We start from the raw sequence: 18,729 nt of genomic DNA on the forward strand, positions 1-18,729 counted from the left end.
TTTGTTCTCCTCTCGAGTTGCGATCTCGTGGAATTGATGTCTTCAATAAAGTTAATGAATAAGACTATTACACTTTTTTTATATAATGTTAGTCAAGTAGCTTTATTTTACCGTTCTACATGTTTCACCAATTTTTCTATCAGCATCTTCAGGGAATACAAACTAGTAAGCTATATGAAGGACAGACTAGGTTATTACTGATGGTTCTAATTCATACAAAAAATTAGTATCGAACGAGACAATGTGCGTGTCTCGGGAATGTGATTTATTCGTTATGGCATATGATGTAATTGTCATGAAAGTTCATTTCTTTGATGTTTAATGATCTGATTAAAGCTTTCCAAATTTCTGGTAAGGTTAGACCTTGATTCTTGTTTAGGTTTTCAGTTTTACAGGCGACTGTAGCTGCTTCCTTGAAGGTTCTTGAATGGTAGTTATCTTCTATATAGGGCATAAGGCTCTTATCCCACTCAATGTGATGGTTGGTAGAGGCAAAGTGGCAAGAAAGGCCTGAAATGTCTTGTCTGTTGTTTTTGACATATTCTATGTGGTCTTTCTTTCTTGTTTCAAAGCTTCTAGAGGGTCTGACCTACGTAACTAATACCACATGAGCAAGGTATATTATATACTCCAGAGTACTTGTAGAATGGATGAGGATCTTTCGGTGATCTGAAAAATTTTCGAATAGTGTTGATTGGCTTACTCTGAATAGTGTTGAATGCTACTCTGATATGTGGTTTTAGAAGGTTAGCTAATTTTTTGGAAATGTTGCTGACAAATGGAATAGTAATAGTACTGATGTATTGGATGTCATCACGTTGTCTATGTGGTATATCAGTCAAGAGAATCTTGTTGTAGAGTCTTTTTGGATAACCATTTATTTTTGGATAACCATAAAGTTAATGAATACTTTAATAACGTTAATTTAAAGTAGGAAGACTGCATTGCTGTGTCTGTTGATGGAGCTCCAGCTATGTTGGGTCATGTAAGTGGTTTTTCAGCTTTGGCCAGAGAGAATAATTCAAAAATTGAAGTTAACCACTGTATGATCCATTGCCAGGCAGCACTGCTTGTGAAACATTTGGAACCTGCACTGGAAGCCGTCATGCATGATATTATCAAGGTTGTCAATGTTGTCAAAGGACATGCACTAAACATGCGGCTAGTTCATGAATTATGTAAAGATGGTGAGGCTGAATATACAGACCTACTTTATCGTACAGAAGTGAGGTGGCTCCCACGTGGAAATGTTCTGAACCGAGTGTGGGCTCTCAAAACTGAACTTGAAATTTTTATGGTTGATCAAAAGCACGTTCTTGCAGATAAGTTTACAAACTCCTCGTGGGTTGCACATCTCACATATTTGGCTGATATTTTTGAGTATGTGAATGCATTGAACAAAGAATTGCAAGGAAAAATCATCAATATAATTTCAGCCAGAGAAAAGATTTCAGCGTTTGGATCAAAGCTTTTATATTGGAGACAGAAAGCAGAACAAAACAAGATAGCTGCCTTTTCAAAGTTATCTTTGTTTTGGGAAGATTGTGAAAATATTACTTTTGATGACATCAAGGATACAGTTATAAGGCATCTTACCAAGCTCAAAGAGTGGTTCTCTGATTACTTTCCAGATCTTGATTCACATACTGTCGGTTGGGTTGTAGATCCCTTTAAATGTGAAATTGCTGATGTACCAGAAGAGCCTCAAGGGTTGGCAGAGACGCTTCTTGAACTTCGATCCAATAATGAAGCACGTATTGAATTTGAAAACAAAGCAGATCTGTCATATTTTTGGATGTCAATAGCTGCAAAGGATTTCAAAATTGCACATGAGGAGGCAGTCAAAAAGTTGCTTCCTTTTGCAACAACCTATCTTGTGAACAAGGATTTTCCACTCTAATGAACATGAAAACAAGCAGAGAAATCGATTGGACCCCACAGACAGTATCCAAATTACTCTGACATCAAAATGCTCCAATTTTGATGTTATTGTATCAAAAATTAAACATCATTTCTCCAAAACCTGAAGTGAAAAAGTTTTCAAAGAAATCCTTTTATTTCATAATGAGGATATTAATTTATTTTATCACATTTATTTTATACTTTTTATCTTTATAATTGTATTCTCCATATAAATAGATTCAATAAACCTTTTGAATTTAAATAATCTATGATTTTCTCCCTTTCAAATCAAGGGGGCAACATCGGCGTAAATAAATATATGTTGGAGTAATGTGTAAAAAAGTTCCCCGACCCCTGCCATAATGCAAAGCCCATCTCCTGATGGACATGTATAATGCTATGCCTTCCTTCCTTAAGGGAAGGGTTTCAATTGAGGTTTCAGTGGGAGTCAGACCCAGAGGTGGTGATACTAAATGGAAGTGATGGAGAAGTCATTTACCTATACGAGTTGCCAAAGGGTGTCACACCCTATTATTAAAATTCTCTGGATTAGAGATAAGTTTATGAAAGTTTTTTCACTTCCCTTAATGCATAGTATTATACATGTCCATCAGGAGATGTGCTTTGTATTATGGGATACTAAGGCAAGTGATGAGAACTTATATCACCTTTATCATGAGTTGCCCAAGTCCTGAAAGTACTTCAGGTGCAAACTTTGTTTGCTTACATTGGGATAAAGGATAAAACCAAATATATGATTAGTAGCATAGCCAAGTGAAAAATCTTCCATGAACTTATCTCTAATCCAGAGAATTTTAATAATAGGGTATGACACCCTTTGGCAACTCATAAATATGACTTCTCCATCACTTCCACCTTAGTATCACCACCTCTGTGTCTGGCTCCCACTGATGAAACCCCTAAGGGTTGAAAGTGATGAGCACTTATACCACCTTTACCAGGAGTTGACCCAGTCCTGAAAGTACTTCAGGTGAGCGGTTCTGTAGCCAATGAAGTTCTGAGGCTCAGCTGTTGCTGTTACCTAGGTAGGGGGGTAATGGATGGCAATGCTGTAGCCCATGAAGTTAACTGAGGCACTTCTGTTACCCCTCAGTTGAAATATGAGCAGTTCTGCTCAGTGGTGGGGTGAGCCTGCCACTGGGTAGAGCCAAATGCTGAGAATTCTGTGACAGGGTGGGCCTGTTACTGAGGGGAACAACACTGAGTTTTGATCCTTTGAATCACTCATTGTTGGGGGTTCTCACAAGTTTTTGAAGAGGTAACCCCACACTTAATACAGGGAAACCGATCTGGGTAGCGACCCTTTCCTTAATGCAGTGTTTCTCAAACTTCAGATATCCATGTACCCCTTCTTAAATTTTCATTATTACCAAAACCCCCTTATCAAATAATAAATAACTAAAGTATATTTCATTGTAAATGTCTATTTTATTTGAATTTATGTTCATGTAAACAAAAAATATGATTTATTTTTAATAGAACAAAATTTGGAATAGGTTCCTCTTCATTTCCTGTCCATGAAAATCCACATTTCAAGTAATTCATATCATACTTACGAAGATTTTTCATCTTCTTCCTAGTTGGTTCTCTAGAGATGTCAGACGACACACCCTTATCAATTTTATTTGATCCAGATGCAATATCAACTTATTCTTGTTGCTTACAGCTACTTGTATTTGCTATATTGCTCTCTTTTGTGGTTTATAAATCCAATCTTTAACCAATGATCCGTACTTAAGAATTTGGAAGCTAAAAAAATACTGTAAATTTATCTACTCGATTATAACTTGCACTTTTTTTCCCCAAATTAAACCTAAAAAATCACGGTGAGAGATATATGTGAGGATTTTTGGAAACTAAAGTTTTCAGAAAAAAAAACTGCAAATGGTGTGACTTACCAAGAAACTTGCTATTGCTACTTTAGGCATCGAGAACAGTTTCCTTGTGTGCATCGTCAAAGTCATCTACCCAAATAGCTTCATCTTCTTTCCCATTATTTCAAGCAAAAATTACCAGTAATTTATAAGACTTGAGATACATAGAGCAGCTATGAAGTGCATATGAATAGTGCAGTATTAACAAAAAAATCGCATGAACCAAAGACAAATTGGCATTTCAACAGTTGAGTTGGGGTGGTGTCAAGCAAAACCATATGTTGCACCTGCAACATATGGTTTTGCTTGAGTTTATACAGCAGTTTCTGTTGGAGAGAAGATGTGATTCATTAGTTAGTGCTGTTTTTATCCCAGTTGTCTCTAATTGCACTATTTGTTGAGAAATATAATGATTTCATACGTTAATGATGCATAGCCGAAAATTGTCACGTACCCCCCCCCCCGAAGACCTTTCGCGTACCCCCGTGGGTATGCGTACCACTCTTTGAGAAACACTGCCTTAATTCAAGGAGATGTATTTTGCATTATGGGATACTAAGGCAAGTGATGAGAATTTATACCACCTTTACTATGAATTGCCCCAGTCCTGAAAGTACTTCAGGTGCAAACTTTATTTGCTTACACTTGGATAAAGGATACAACCAAATATATAATTAGTAGCATAGCCAAGTGAAAAAACTTCCATTAACATTCAGTTGGATTGGTTGACATAATAACCAATCACAACTTCTAGGTGCTATTGTCTAGAATGCTAAGAATTTAACCCACTGCACTATCTGTACATCTTTTCAGAGGTGTATGTATTTTGAACTCACACCTGGGCCTATAAACACGAATGTGATGCAATGTTTATGCATTGAAAAGTGTCCTCTTCATGAAGCATTAGTATATTGTGTTTACTTTTAGGAATCACTGGAAACAATTAGGAGAGTCTTTAACGGGAATAAATACAAAATTATGATACTGGTGTATTGCTATTCAGTTAATGAGCACTGCACACCTAGCACACCCTGAATATTAGAGCACATGCTGATTTTTTTTTTTTTTTTTTTTTTGTCTCAAATTTTAAACAATTTATTGATGCTAATATCTTTTATGCTCATATGAATGTCATTGTATGACATATTCCAAACTGTCAATTTAAATTTGTTATAAAATTGAAGTAAATCTTATGAGATTTTAATATGATTCAACATTGTAATACTAGCATTACACCACTATCAATATATTTGTATTCTTTGTATATTGTATTTGGGTTGTAGGTGAATCCTGCTTATTGGTGACCTAAAGTAGTTTAGTAAGTTCTGGTGTTGGTCTCTGGATAAGGATTTTTGAATTATCTTCAAACTCATTCTTGATACTGGTGTACTATAAGTTTACAACTTGTGTGTATGTGTGTGTGAGTTCGACATAAAAAAAAATAAATGAATAAAATAAATTGAATTGTAATATTGATTTCTTCAGGATGTGGCTCATATTCATGTTAAGTTATTAAGTGTGATTTGAATTCATTGAAATAAATGCAGAACTTATCTGCATAGTTCTCCTTGCCTTTTCACGTTTTATATCTTAGTCATCAAATTGGAGAAAAATGTAAGAGAATCTTTTAATACTGTAGAAATATAAAAGGGCCAAGTAGATATGGCTGAAAAGAATTACAGATAATTATTTACTATAGTTGATAAAACTTCAAATGTGAGTACTATTCAAAATATGTGGCATATTTTGTATGCCACTTATTATAGAGTAACAACAAAACTGATTCAGATTTCTGATAGTAAATGGTAGTTCTGTATAAAATTGCTTCTTAGATATAAAATAAACCCATTCAGCATAATATCTGGTTCTCTATAGCAGTATTTCTCAGTCAATTTGGTGGGTCCTGAAAGAATTAAGAGGGAAAAATGAATAGGTATAATAAATAAACATTCATTGTAACACTGGTTTTCTGAATGGATATCACTTCTACTTTATGATCAGTAGGTTCTGGGTTCAAATTCTACTCTAGGCATGTATATTTTTGAATATTTCTTAAGTGGTAGATGAATTTCAATGCATAGCATATGATCAATATCTGAATTGTTGGAAGCTTGAAAACACTACATGCTTGCTTTCTAGAGCAGGGCTTCCTGATTCCTGAATGTGCATGTTTACAACTTTTCATGGGTAGGAAACACTTAACAAAATAATAAATAAAAATAAATAATTGATATTGTCATTCTTTCTAGACGGTGTTTGCTATTTCATTGTCTCTTTTTATCTCAAGATCCTGGGTTTTGGAGCAATATATCTCTGAGTGTGTTTTGCTCTGTGAAGCTCTTAGCTCAACAAAATTGTAGTTTTATTGGTGAATCTCATAAAATTTTCATATACTTTAGACATGTGTTGGAAAATTTCCATTTGAAATAATGGATTTGTGTTGTTAAAATAATTGAAAACATTGCTCAAAACTATTTCTGCTTCAGGCTACACACACATATAGTTTTAGAAACTGTGGGTAGGTTTGCTCATGGCATATGTATTATGTGGTTCACATTAGGTACTTGTTAGATTTCTTTAACCATATTATAGGAATATTTAATTGTAATTCACTGTTGTCATAAACAGAACTTGATTTTTAAAATATAACTACTACACAGTTATTTTTTTATTTCCTTATGAAACTTTACCATCTTGTTTTAATTTAATTCATAGGCTTTTTTGGATAATTTTCAAACTGCAAAGGAAAAAATGTATGAAGCAAGTGCTGTTGCAGCAGTAGCTGCAAAGCAAGGCATGGAACAAGTATACGAAAAAGCAACAAGAGTGTCTCTAAACATACGTCTTGAAGCTCCAGTAGTTATAATTCCCCAGAATTCTAAATCAGGAAATACACTTGTGGCTGATTTGGGAACTTTAAAACTCTACAATAAATTTCTACTTGGAAAGAAAAAAAATGAGTTGGGAATGCCTGCCATTTTTGACAATATTACACTGGATTTACATGATTTAAAATTGTCTAGGTTAGTATCATTGCACCTTTTTTATTATATATTTATAATGCTACAGTTTTAACTATGACTATTAAATTATTTAAGGAATTTACAACGTATACTGGAATATTAATTACAAGAAATTTTAATAAATACTTCCTATATTTTGGCAATGGCAATTGCCATCTTCAATGGGAGCATACAACTATGACACGTACACACAGGCACTACAAAAAGCAAATGAGGCAGAAGAGAGAAACTACTGTTGTTCCTAGAGTCCTAATGGTGCCAATCTTCAGCTAGTATTAGAAACCATTCAATACCAACTGGCTGGAATGTACGTTTATAATCATGATGTTAATATATGTATATAGATAGATACATAAACTTGTTGTTGCACCCAATGTATTTCTACAACCAACAGATAACGCTAATAATAGGACTCTAGCGTTGATGTATAATTTTTTTAAATTAATTAATTTTTTATTTTTATTTATTTTTTTTTTTTCACCAGGCCAATAATTGTTGTAACGTCCATGTATAGTTGTATGCTCCAGAAGATGACCTTGACATAAAGGTCGAAACGTTGAATGTAGATTTTTAGTTATATTAAAGTAAAGTTTTTATTCAAACACAGTAGTTGTCTCTATAATTTCAAAAAAATACGACCTAACTTCTTGTTACAAACCACATAAAAAATTGGCAATCCTTATCTGCTCCACCAAAGACCCTAGACCTACCTGGGGTACCAGGTCCCTTGCAGCTGTAAACTGCCCTACTTTGGCCAAATAGTCAGGATAGCAAATGTCAGGATTTCAGAACATATAGACTACATTCGGTTTCACCAATACTGCCACTCTGGGCTTGCAGACCATGCTCTGGATACCCCCCACCCCACCCACAGAATACATTGGAAGAAAGCCACGTTAATATACCGCAGCAAATTTAAATATGAAAGATTGTTCATAGAATCAGCCCCAGCTCTAAAAAACTTTCCAAACCTCAACAAATTTGGGTGCATGAGACTGCCCCAAATTTGGGAAGCTTGCATCATGAGAACATCAGCCCAACAGACAACCCAATATAGCCTGCTAGGGGGCACCATTAGGATTCTAGGAACAACAGTAGTTTCTCTCTTCTGCCTCATTTGCTTTTTGTAGTGCCTGCGCTTGCCCGTGTCATAGTTGTATGTTCCCATTGAAGATGGCAATGACATTGCCGAAATATAGGAAGTATTTATTAAAGTTTCTTTTAATTAATATTGCAGTATACATTGTGAATTCCTTAAATAATTTAATAGTCATGTGTTACTCACATATAAGCCTTTCTACGAGTGCTATAGTTTTAATGTTTAATTTTGTTAAAGTTTCAAATGTGTTTATCTTTATTTAATTCAGTATATTTAGCTATTTTCTCCTATTTTTTTATTTTTATTTTTTTTTTTAATGTGTAAGAGTTGCAGTAGATGTTCTGCTATTGCAGTTTGTAGTGTATAGACTTGATAGTTTTTTTTTTTACAAAATCAATTAATTTAGTACACTGATACAACATGGTGGTGAAATGCAAATCATTGCATAGGTCTGCCTGAAACATGAAGGTAGACAACATAGATTTCCTGGTTGATTGCCAGCCGTGTGAGGAAAGGGTATATGTGGAACTACGAGAACACCTAGAACAAAATGCTATTAAAGCTACGATATAACCACAAAAAAGAACATACTAGTAGCAGAGTTATGAAGGTAACTTATATTCTTATATTCTTAAAAAGTAAGCATCCTGTGGTTATATCAGTTGCCCTAATATAATTTTTGTTCTATGTGTTTATCATAACTTTACAGACCTCCGATACCTCATAAATAGGTTTACAGCCATTTGTGAATGGGAGTCACAATTAAGACAGGTAAGTCCAAGAGTCTTGTCATAAACCAAGAAAAGACTAAATACATTTCAAGGACTCATGAACACCTATTCAACTTGTTGATAATTATATCTTTGGAGCAGGTGGATAATTTTAAGCATCGAAGAGATAAAAGCGTTAATAGCTACAACAATTTGCTCCAGGAGATAGATGAGAGAAGTGAGAAGACCGGTTGTGGATGTTTTACAGTTTTCTAAAATCTACGGTATTATCAAGAAATTTCAAAGAAAATCTTTCTTTATTAGCTATTTATCCCTCTTCAATATTAACCTAATGTAAAACAGGGATTTACAAAGAGTTTTAAAACAAAGGGAGGTAATGGAAAACTTAATATATTTGAAAAAAATAAAAAGTACTAAGGAATTTTTTTGGACCATTTTGCAATCAAAATACAGGCCTGTATGAATGAAGACATATTGAGAAACTGAGAATTGTTTCAAAGACCCATTCTGTCATTTATCTGAGGAAAGAGAATTTAGTAGTCTGTCCGTGTTTGGAAGGCAGCTGTTCAAACATGTGCTTACAAATAAAATTGAGGAGAAAAGATCTGTAGGAATATGCCAAGCATCTTGGATGGATGAAGTGGTGAAAGATATAAGACAAACGAATGAACACCGACTCCAAATGCAGCCTCTGACAGACAGGCAAAGAAATTTGGTTTTGATAGCATTAGACTTAAATAGTCCATTAAGCTGTTGAAGAAGATTCTTACCAAAGTCTTCTCATGACATTTGCTTAGATGTTTAGACCTTTATATATTAATTTACTTTCTTACAATTTTCTCTCTAATCTCTTAGAGCACATGCTAATTTATTTCCTATGAATCAGTATGCCTTCTTCTTTTTTCCAGGATTGTCTCTTTAACTTTCATCTTGTAGCTAAGATTTTTCTATTCTTGCAAACATCACCACCACATGCTTTTCTGCTTGAATCATGAATGTTTAATACACAGACTATGAGTCTTCAAATTTGATTATTGTTTTCAAACTCTCATTTATTCTTGAATAATATTTGTATATTTGAGGCTAGAGTTCATCGCCGTGAAATGTGTGTGACTTTGATTATTTTTAGAACTTTTGTACATATAAATGAAAACACTTTGATATTAATAATTATATTAAATACATCCAGTGTATTTTTTATTGGGTGTATTTTTAAATGCCATGTATTTATTTTAAAATATTTGTTAAATGTAAAGTGTATAAATAGAATTTACATGTAATATTTATTTTATGTCATGTACATACCTGTCTCTAAATATGTGGTATATATAAAATTGCACTTATTTCAGCTACTGGGGGAAAAAAAAAATCCCATGTCTCAAAACAACTTTCATATGAATTTAATTGTGATTTTGTTTAGAATTGTTGTGAAGAATAAGAGCCATAGCAAAAAGAGACATCTAAACATCTATGTCTAGTGATGTCTAAAGTGTCTAGAGTGTTTCTGTCTAAAGTTTGTCTAGAGTGATGTCTAAACATCTCCCGGTCCCCCACAGAGGGTGGGCACTGGGAGATGTTTAGACAGTTGAGCTTGGCAAGTGCAAGAAGAAGAAGAATGATTGTTATGGGAGATTTTAAGTACAGCAGTATAAATTGGGGAGAGGAAGCTGCATGTAGCAATAAGGAAATGGAATTTCTAGAATTCTTGAGGGACAAATGTCTTAGGCAACATGTAATAGAGGGAACAAGAGGTTCAAGAGTTTTGGATTTGGTCATAGCATCAGAAGAGTTGATAATAACTGAGATGACATCTCTCCCACTTGGAGAGAGTGACCATATGGTTTTCACTTGGAAAATGAATAGACATGCAGGAGTATCAAAGTGATAGGAACATATGTGGAATTATAAAGCAGTGATTATAATAGTTTTAGATATCAATTTGGGAAAATTTCATGGAGGGAAGAATTGGAAGGCTAGGATGTCATTAATGCTTGGGAAATTGTGAAGGAATATTTGCTAGCAGCAATAGTAAGCTGTATTCCACAAGTGAAGAAGAGGACACAATTTGGTGAAAAGTGGATAACAAACAATATTAAATAGGAACTGCGTGTGAAAAAAGAGACTATGGAAGAGATATAAGGAAACAGGTGAAGAGCAGATGCATGAAGAATATAAGACACAGGCTAGAAGAGTGACTAGTATGGTAAGGAAGGCGAAACACGAATATGAGAAGAAATTGGCCCTAAGATCAAAAGAAAATCCTAGGGAATTTTTTAGCTAAGTGGCCAGTAGGAGGAGAAATGATTGTGGAAGAATGACATTGTGGGATAAAATTAGGAATAGAGTGACTGATGCAGAGGACATAGTGAAATTGTTCAATGAAACTTTATTGGAGTATTTCATCCACATAAAATTTACTCCTCATTGGAGGAGTAAATTTCAATGAAATTTTCCTGGCTTTTCAATCAAAGTCTGGCTACAGGAAAGGTGCCCAGGAAATGGAAGGAAGGTAAGATAGTGCCATTGCATAAGGGTGGTAGCAGACTGGAAGTGTCTAATTATAGGCCACTTTGTGTGTCATCAGTAGTTGTTAAGGAGAAATTAGTGAGGGATTGTATACAGCATTGGGCAAATGAGGGTAATGTTATCTGTGAGAATCAACATGGATTTGTTAAGGGGCAGTCTTGTTTTAGTAATATGCTATCCTTTTATAATAAAGTTACAAGAGCAGTTGATGAGGGAAAGGCATATACTGCTATTTTCTTGGATTTAGTGAAGGCATTTGACAGGATGCCACATGATAAGCTGATATTCAAGTTGCAGCACATGGGTTTGGATGTCAGGTTGGTTAACTGGACTCAGGATTGGCAGTCCGATAGGTATCAGAGAGTTGTGTGTGGTGTGGCAGTTTCAAGGAGGCAAAAGGTTACTGATGGGGTCCCACAGGGCTCAGTACTGGGACCTATATTGTTTAACCTTTATATCAATGACATTGTCAGTGGATTTCAGGAGAATATTCAGTTGTTTGCAGATGATGTGAAGCTGGGAACAGTTATTAGTAATAGTGAAGATGTGGTAGCCCTGCAAGAGGATTTGAATAAACTAGACAGATGGGCAAATGAATGGGGAGGGGGGGGGGTTCTGGGTACTGGGACCTATATTGTTTTACCTTTATATCAATGACATTGTCAGTGGATATCAGGGGGATGTTCAGTTGTTTGCAGATGATGTGAAGCTGGTAAAGGTTATTAGTAATAGTGTAGATGTAGTAGCCCTGCAAGAGGATTTGAATAAACTAGACGGATGGGAAAATGAATGGGGGGTGTTGGTTTAATGTAGCAAAATGTATAGTCTTGAAGTTTGGGATGCATCAATGGGACACTTCATACTCTATTTGAGGAGTTGTACTGGAGAAAGTAGGGGAGACAAGAGATCTTGGGTTGATGATTGATAGAAACTTGAAATTTAGGCGACGTATTGCAAAGGTGGTGAAGGTAACACAGAGGATTGCTGTAATAATGAGAAGGACACTGACCTGCAGAGATAAAACAGTTATCATTCCGTTGTATAAGACCCTGATCAGACCACACTTGGACTATTGTTCTCAGATTTGGTCCCCAGGATTTGAAGGGGATAAATTAACTGTGGAAAGAGTACAGAGGCAGATAACAAAGATGGTTTCAGGACTGTACAATGTTAGTTATGAGGATTGGCTGAGGGATGTGGACTGCCTAGTTTGGTGGATAGAAGAGGGAGAGGTGATATGGTCGAGACTTTTAAACTGGTGAGAGGCAGTTACAGGGTTGACAATGGGGAGTTCTTTCACTCGGTGGAACAGCAGGAAGAAGCAATTACCAGGGGACCATCCCTAGAAATTACGAAAGGAAGCTGTGAGCAAGAGGGTGAGGAGTGGTTTCTTTGCATGGAGGGTGGTTGAACCATGGAATGCATTGCCTGATAGAGTGGCGAGAGCGAGAATGGTGTCAATGAGTTCAAGAAGTGATATGATAGACTTTGTGTTTCCTAGGAGGGTTCTCCCACAATGAGTCTTGATAGACTCTTTGTGTTTCCTAGGAAGGACCTCCCATGATGAATCTTTTGACTCCATTGAGGCCATAATAATAATAATAATAATGACTGGCAAACATTTAATGAAAATGAAAAGGAAATAACTAAAGAAGAATTAGAAATCATCCTGAAAATACAAGAAATGCAAAATCACCTGTAGAAGATAAGTTAGGTTCAGAATTATATAAATATGCAGGAATAAGGTTCAATGAAAGACTCCTATTAATTTTAAATAGAATTTATTCAACAAGTAACCCACCAATAGAATGGGAAAAAGCAATTCTGACCCCTATCTTAGTAGAGTTAGTAGTGATGACCCTAAAAATTATAGAGGTATAAGTATTCTAAATTCCTGCTACAAAATATATAGCAGAATTTTAAATAACGAACTTGTAATATATTCTGAAAACTTTATTTTAGAAGTACAGAATGAATTTAGAAAAGGACGATCATGTATAGACCCAGCCTTTTGCCTAAAATTAGTAATAGAGAATAGAAGAGAATACAATTTAGAAACACATATTACATTTATTGACTTTGAAAAAGCATTTGACAAAGTTAAAAAAGCATTTTATTTAGCATATTAAAAGAAAGACAAATACCAATAATATTCTAAAAGCTATCATAGGTATGTAAAATGTATCATAGATATATCAATGGCCTTTAAAGGACAAGATCCAGTAAGAACTAAAATAGTAATAGATAACAAGATTTTAGAACAGGTGAATTCATTTAACTACCTAGGATATATGATTACATATGAAATACATATAAACCTAAAAATTGCGAAATATTTAAAAATAACAGGTGTAATTAACTCTATATTTGAACCTAACTTAGTTCATAAACAAACCAGACTAAAAGTATACAATACATTAGCCCTAACAGTCCTATTGTATGGAAGTGAAATCTGGACAATAAAACAAAAAGATAAACAGAGATTAATAACAGCTGAAATGAAGTTTATGAGAAAAACTGCAAACATTACTCTATTCGATCACAAAAGAAATGAAGAAATTATGAAAAATTAAACCAGGAATCAGTAATAGAAAAAAAATTAAAAAATATAAACATAAATAGATGAAACACGTTAAAATAATGAAAACAGAAAGATTACCAAAATAAGCCTTAAATTACAAACCATTACAAAAACGAAAACCAGGATGTCCTCTTAAGAGATTCAACAATGACTTCTAAGGCCTAATCCTTGAGCATGATGATGATGATTTTGTTTTAATAATCTTCACGATAATGAGCATGGTAATACAGATGTCACAGTAACTTGCATGTGAACTTTAAGTTTTTGCTCTGCAGGTGTTCAATTTAAGTTCAATTATTTAGCTCATTATTTAGTTTGTTTAGTTAAGTTCATTTAATCTATACATATGTTCAATTTAATTATATTTACCTCTAGTGACAGTAAAATGAATAATAGTTGTCATTTACTTTGGTTCAACTTCCATGTTTATTTTGTGTAAATTAATCTATGTGATGTGATGTGATGTTGTTATATGTGATGTTGTTGTGGAAAGTACAGTTTTCTATAAAGTGCAGATTCTGTAGGTTTATCACAAGTGATTTTAAAATATTATAATAAAGGACATAACTTGTATACTTAATGAAATTAAATAGTTAATAGGCCAATTACCTTGATTTCAATAGATAAATATGAATATGAAATGTTGTGTTCTATTTAGTCAATTTTAATATATATGTATTCTTTTAGAGCTGATGTACAATTAGTTTCAGCTGATATTTCTTCTGAATGTCTTCTACTTGAGCCTGTAAGTTTTAGTTTCTCAGTGACACGAAATTTAGCATGTGGTTGGTATTTTGAAGTGCCAGAAATGGATATTTCTGGAAAACTTGCAGCAGTTAAGGTATGTATATTGGTAAATTATATTAATATGTCAGTAATCCAATTTGTTCTGAAATTTTTATTATACATTTTTTACAGTTATTATTAAAATCTTGTACGATTGAAAAATAATTTGCCTAATAGTATGACTAATACAATTACACTGTAGTTATAAAAATTTGAAAACCCACTTGGAACGCTTTACCTTTACACTCTTATTCTTTGCACTCTTATTATGCCATCATAAGAAGTTATTTGCTTCAATTGCAGTAATTGACTATTAGTGTTTATAAATTTCTGTCTCCACTAAAAGTAATTCCACTTTGTCTAGGAATATAAATATATTAAACTTGGTAAGCCATTGGTAAGAATTCATTAACCAATTACAATATATCTGTTTATACTCTGTACACATGTGCACTATTCTGTAACATTGTATTTGTGCACTCTCTGTATATATATGTATATACACATGCATATTATTACGTGAAGGCCAAAGACTCCATGTGGGAGACTTGCACCAACCATTATTGATGCAATAATATCGTATCATTAAAGTATTAACCCTTATGAGTAGGGAAAAGATTTCTGAAAAATGGTTAACTAAATTAGGTTAAATAATAATAATAAAAGAAAAACAGCTTTAATGAGAACTAAAATTGTTTTTGTTTATTTTTTTAAATAATAAAACACAGAAAGTAATTAAACATTATGCAGTGTAGCCTATGTAAATCCCTTATATCATTTTTCAGCATTTCGGGTTGAATATCATCTACTCCAGTTGCTTTTCTTATTTCAGCTTTCTGATGATATTCCTATCTCAAGATTTGATAGTTGATATGTTATGTTCCTGGTTGCATTCCTGTGAGGCAGGAATTTTGTTGAGAAGGAATATGAAGCTACAATTCAGGTTATTATGGCAAATTTAATAACTAGCTTGGAGCAATGCTGTATCATAAGAACCGACAACAAGGGAGGGATGTTTGATAGAAACACAGATTGTGAATTTTTGCTGTTTTGTGAATTTATGAATCTATGCTGATTTTTATCAGAAGGATAAAAATAAGCATAGAGTTAAATGGATAAGTAATACCATTAAGAAAGGTGAAATATCTATAAGGAATATAAAGAAAAATATAATCAGTATGTTCATATCTGTACAAAAGCTAGCAAAGAAAGTGATCTGACTTTTATTCCTGTGCAAGAAATGCTGATTCACATTATGATAAGAAATGAGCCAGGCACACAAAGTATGAAAGAGCTCAATTACTATTTGGAAAGTATGAGGAAAAATTATTATAGAAGGATAGTTTTAACGAATGAAGGTGCTACTAAAGGAAGTGATTAGAAGAAATAGTTTAATTGTTGAGTGATTGCTTTTCAGGGATATTATTCAGGTTGTGATAATGCAGTGATTAATGTGAAAGAGACTGATATGAAGAATAGATGTAGACAAACTGGAGATGTTTAGGATAATTTGAAATAATTATGGGGAAATACCATTGCAATTGGATAGGATATCAGTCTGTGTGTTTTGAGAAAGTGCAAGAGAATTGCAGAGCTTTTGACTAGGCTGGTTAAGTTTCACTACCAGTGGTAAGTGTATGGAAAAGGTTGTTTAAGATCAAAATTCAGAAATATGATGTGAAATATGAGTGCATAGAAATATGAGCTACATTGGAAGCATCACGACTTGAAGCATAGGTTTTTGCCTAAATAATTTACTCACTATAATTAAGTGGCAGATGATTAATTGGACCATTGGGATTACAGGATGTTTGCAAAGAACATTTAACAGGATATTGCACAGAAATATATTATTTAAATCAGAGTAAAGGGTAATGGATATGAATCTTATGACATGGATAAGAGAATAGTGATTGACAGACATCAAAGATCAGCACATGATGGAGCAGAATCAAGGAGAAGGCAGGTGACCAATGTGTAATATAGGCTGTGGTCGTTTATATGATGGGGTATTGGGGATGATTTGTGGGAAGAGAATCTAGTTGTTTCCTGTTGATGATGGAAAGAGCAGTTGTAAAAAAGGTAGTGTAGAGATCCACCAGTGTGATATGAATAAACTGACACTGTGAACAAAGGATACTGCTTGTTAGATGAACTTGGTGAATGGACTGCTATTGATGGACTAATGTAAGAAATTTGGGAATAATGGTGGACAGGGAATTGAGACTCAGGACATATTGCAACACCAAACAAAATAGCACAAATGATTCATTGGATGTAGAAAAATCATACAAAAAATTAGGGATTAGGAACTTCATCTAGTATATTCATTTTAGACAAATTATGGACTTTATAATCATGTTAGAAATAATTATTTTAATTTCCTGACGTTTCAACCTTCATATTAAAGTCATCTTTAGTATACACACATATATATACAGAGACAAGCTATATTACATTTCACACGGTATGGGAAAGAGACAATGATTTGATCAACAGTTATTTTACTGGCCTGACCTCTAGTGAAAATAAAATTAAAATAAAATAAATAAATGAAATAAAATAAAATAAATACATCAAAACTATATTCTATTTAAGTCAACATCAGAGAATTTTTTTTCCCTACAGATAGTTTTATTACCACAAAAATGATGTTCAAATATTAATATCCTGGATTACCTATAGTCCTATTTATAATTAATTCTTAGGGAGAAAAGTTATGTGGGTAGAATATGTGCCTTCTGCATTCTTGGGATTTTTAGACCATTGTTATTGTTAAGATTAGGGTGGTTGATAAGAATTTCACAGGCTTCCTTAAATTTATGTTCATACCACGTTTTGGTGTGATGTAAACAGCAGTGCTTTTCCAGTCAATTCTATGTAAAGTGTTCAGGGCATGATCAGAAAGGCCAACTTTACCATAGTTATTAAATTTAATGTGTCATTTATGTTCCTTTTTTCTGATAGGAATTGTGCTTCCTATTTCCTCTATTATAGGGCAAATTACAGCTGCAATGAATAAGGTATACTCCAGAGTGGGCAAGCAGAGGAAATGGATTGCCAGAGGGGCGGAACCCCCCCTTTCGAGTTTTCAAAATTCGAGTCATCAGAATTCAAGAACCGACCTACTAGTCCGGAACTCGAGGGGTTGGGCACCGTAGGCACCAGAGCCACCCCCCCCCCTTTTGAAGACTTGACACTCAGGGTAGTCTCTGAGTGTTGAGTCTTCGAAATTCGAGTCATCAGAATTCAAGGAGAACTGGCCTACCAGAGCGGAACACGGGGGAATTGGGCGCTGTAGGCACCAGGGAGGGAGAGCACCCTAGTATATATATATTATATATATATATATATATAAGTTGTTTGTTTCAGTAACTGCAACAAGCCAGTTTTTCCTCCTAATGAAAACAGTGGATGATATTGTTTTATCATTATATTACACATTTAGTTTCAGCCAGAATAATTTGGTCAACTAAGCCAACTGTTTTATATATCATCTCAGTGAATACCTAGAAATGAGGGTGAGTTTGAGGGAAGAATGAAACTGTATAAGAATGATGGGCTGCAACTGAATGGTTTTAGAGTGAGTCATTTGGAAAGGTTGCTGCTGGAAGGAATTGCAACGAGCAGTGTAAATAAGGTATCAGTGGAAGTCAAAGATGTGAATGAGCAGGAGAGTGGACTATATGAGAGTGATGTGATAGTGAATGCAGAAGAGAATGTGAGAACAGGAATGCAAGTTGGACAGGGAAGCAGGGTTGGCCAAAGAGACATTGTAGGAGGGACCTGTGGAAAGTGATAATGAATGCATGTATCTGGATGGTTGGCATAGGAATGGAACAGCCTTGAATACATTGGAGATACAGTCTAGTTGGGGGCATTATGGGGCAATAGGTGAGCAGAAAGGAGCAGGTGAGGAGAAGTCACAGATTGGGGGGGGGGGTGGCAGCACGAGTAAGACTGGTTATAGACCAAGAAATAAATTATTATGCTTATTATGAACGCCAGTATTATCACAATAAGGGAGATGAAATTGTTGCATTATTGGTTGGATGCCAATGACATCTTAATGGAAATAGAAATGGAGGGATATGATGTTTTTTGTAAAGGTATTAAAGGCAAGAAGGGATTGGGAGTGCTGTTGATGATAGCAGGGAAATTATGTCCATGCAAGTTTGGGATACAA

General features: G+C 34.3%; 1 protein-coding gene across 1 annotated transcript in view; it reads left to right on the plus strand.

Annotated features, from left to right (window-relative positions):
* Positions 1–18,729, plus strand: part of LOC150100292 (intermembrane lipid transfer protein VPS13C-like) — a 171,317-nt gene that overhangs the window by 69,520 nt on the left and 83,068 nt on the right. The window contains exons 5-6 of the mRNA XM_090402629.1: positions 6,513–6,820; positions 14,445–14,598. Coding sequence (XP_090258755.1) covers positions 6,513–6,820; positions 14,445–14,598 — 462 coding nt within the window. The remainder of the gene's footprint in view (positions 1–6,512; positions 6,821–14,444; positions 14,599–18,729) is intronic.

Source organism: Typopeltis vanoorti, chromosome 13, assembly GCF_054136105.1.
Source record: "Typopeltis vanoorti isolate ZY-2024b chromosome 13, IOZ_Tvanoo_1.0, whole genome shotgun sequence".
Lineage (NCBI taxonomy): Eukaryota > Metazoa > Arthropoda > Arachnida > Uropygi > Thelyphonidae > Typopeltis > Typopeltis vanoorti.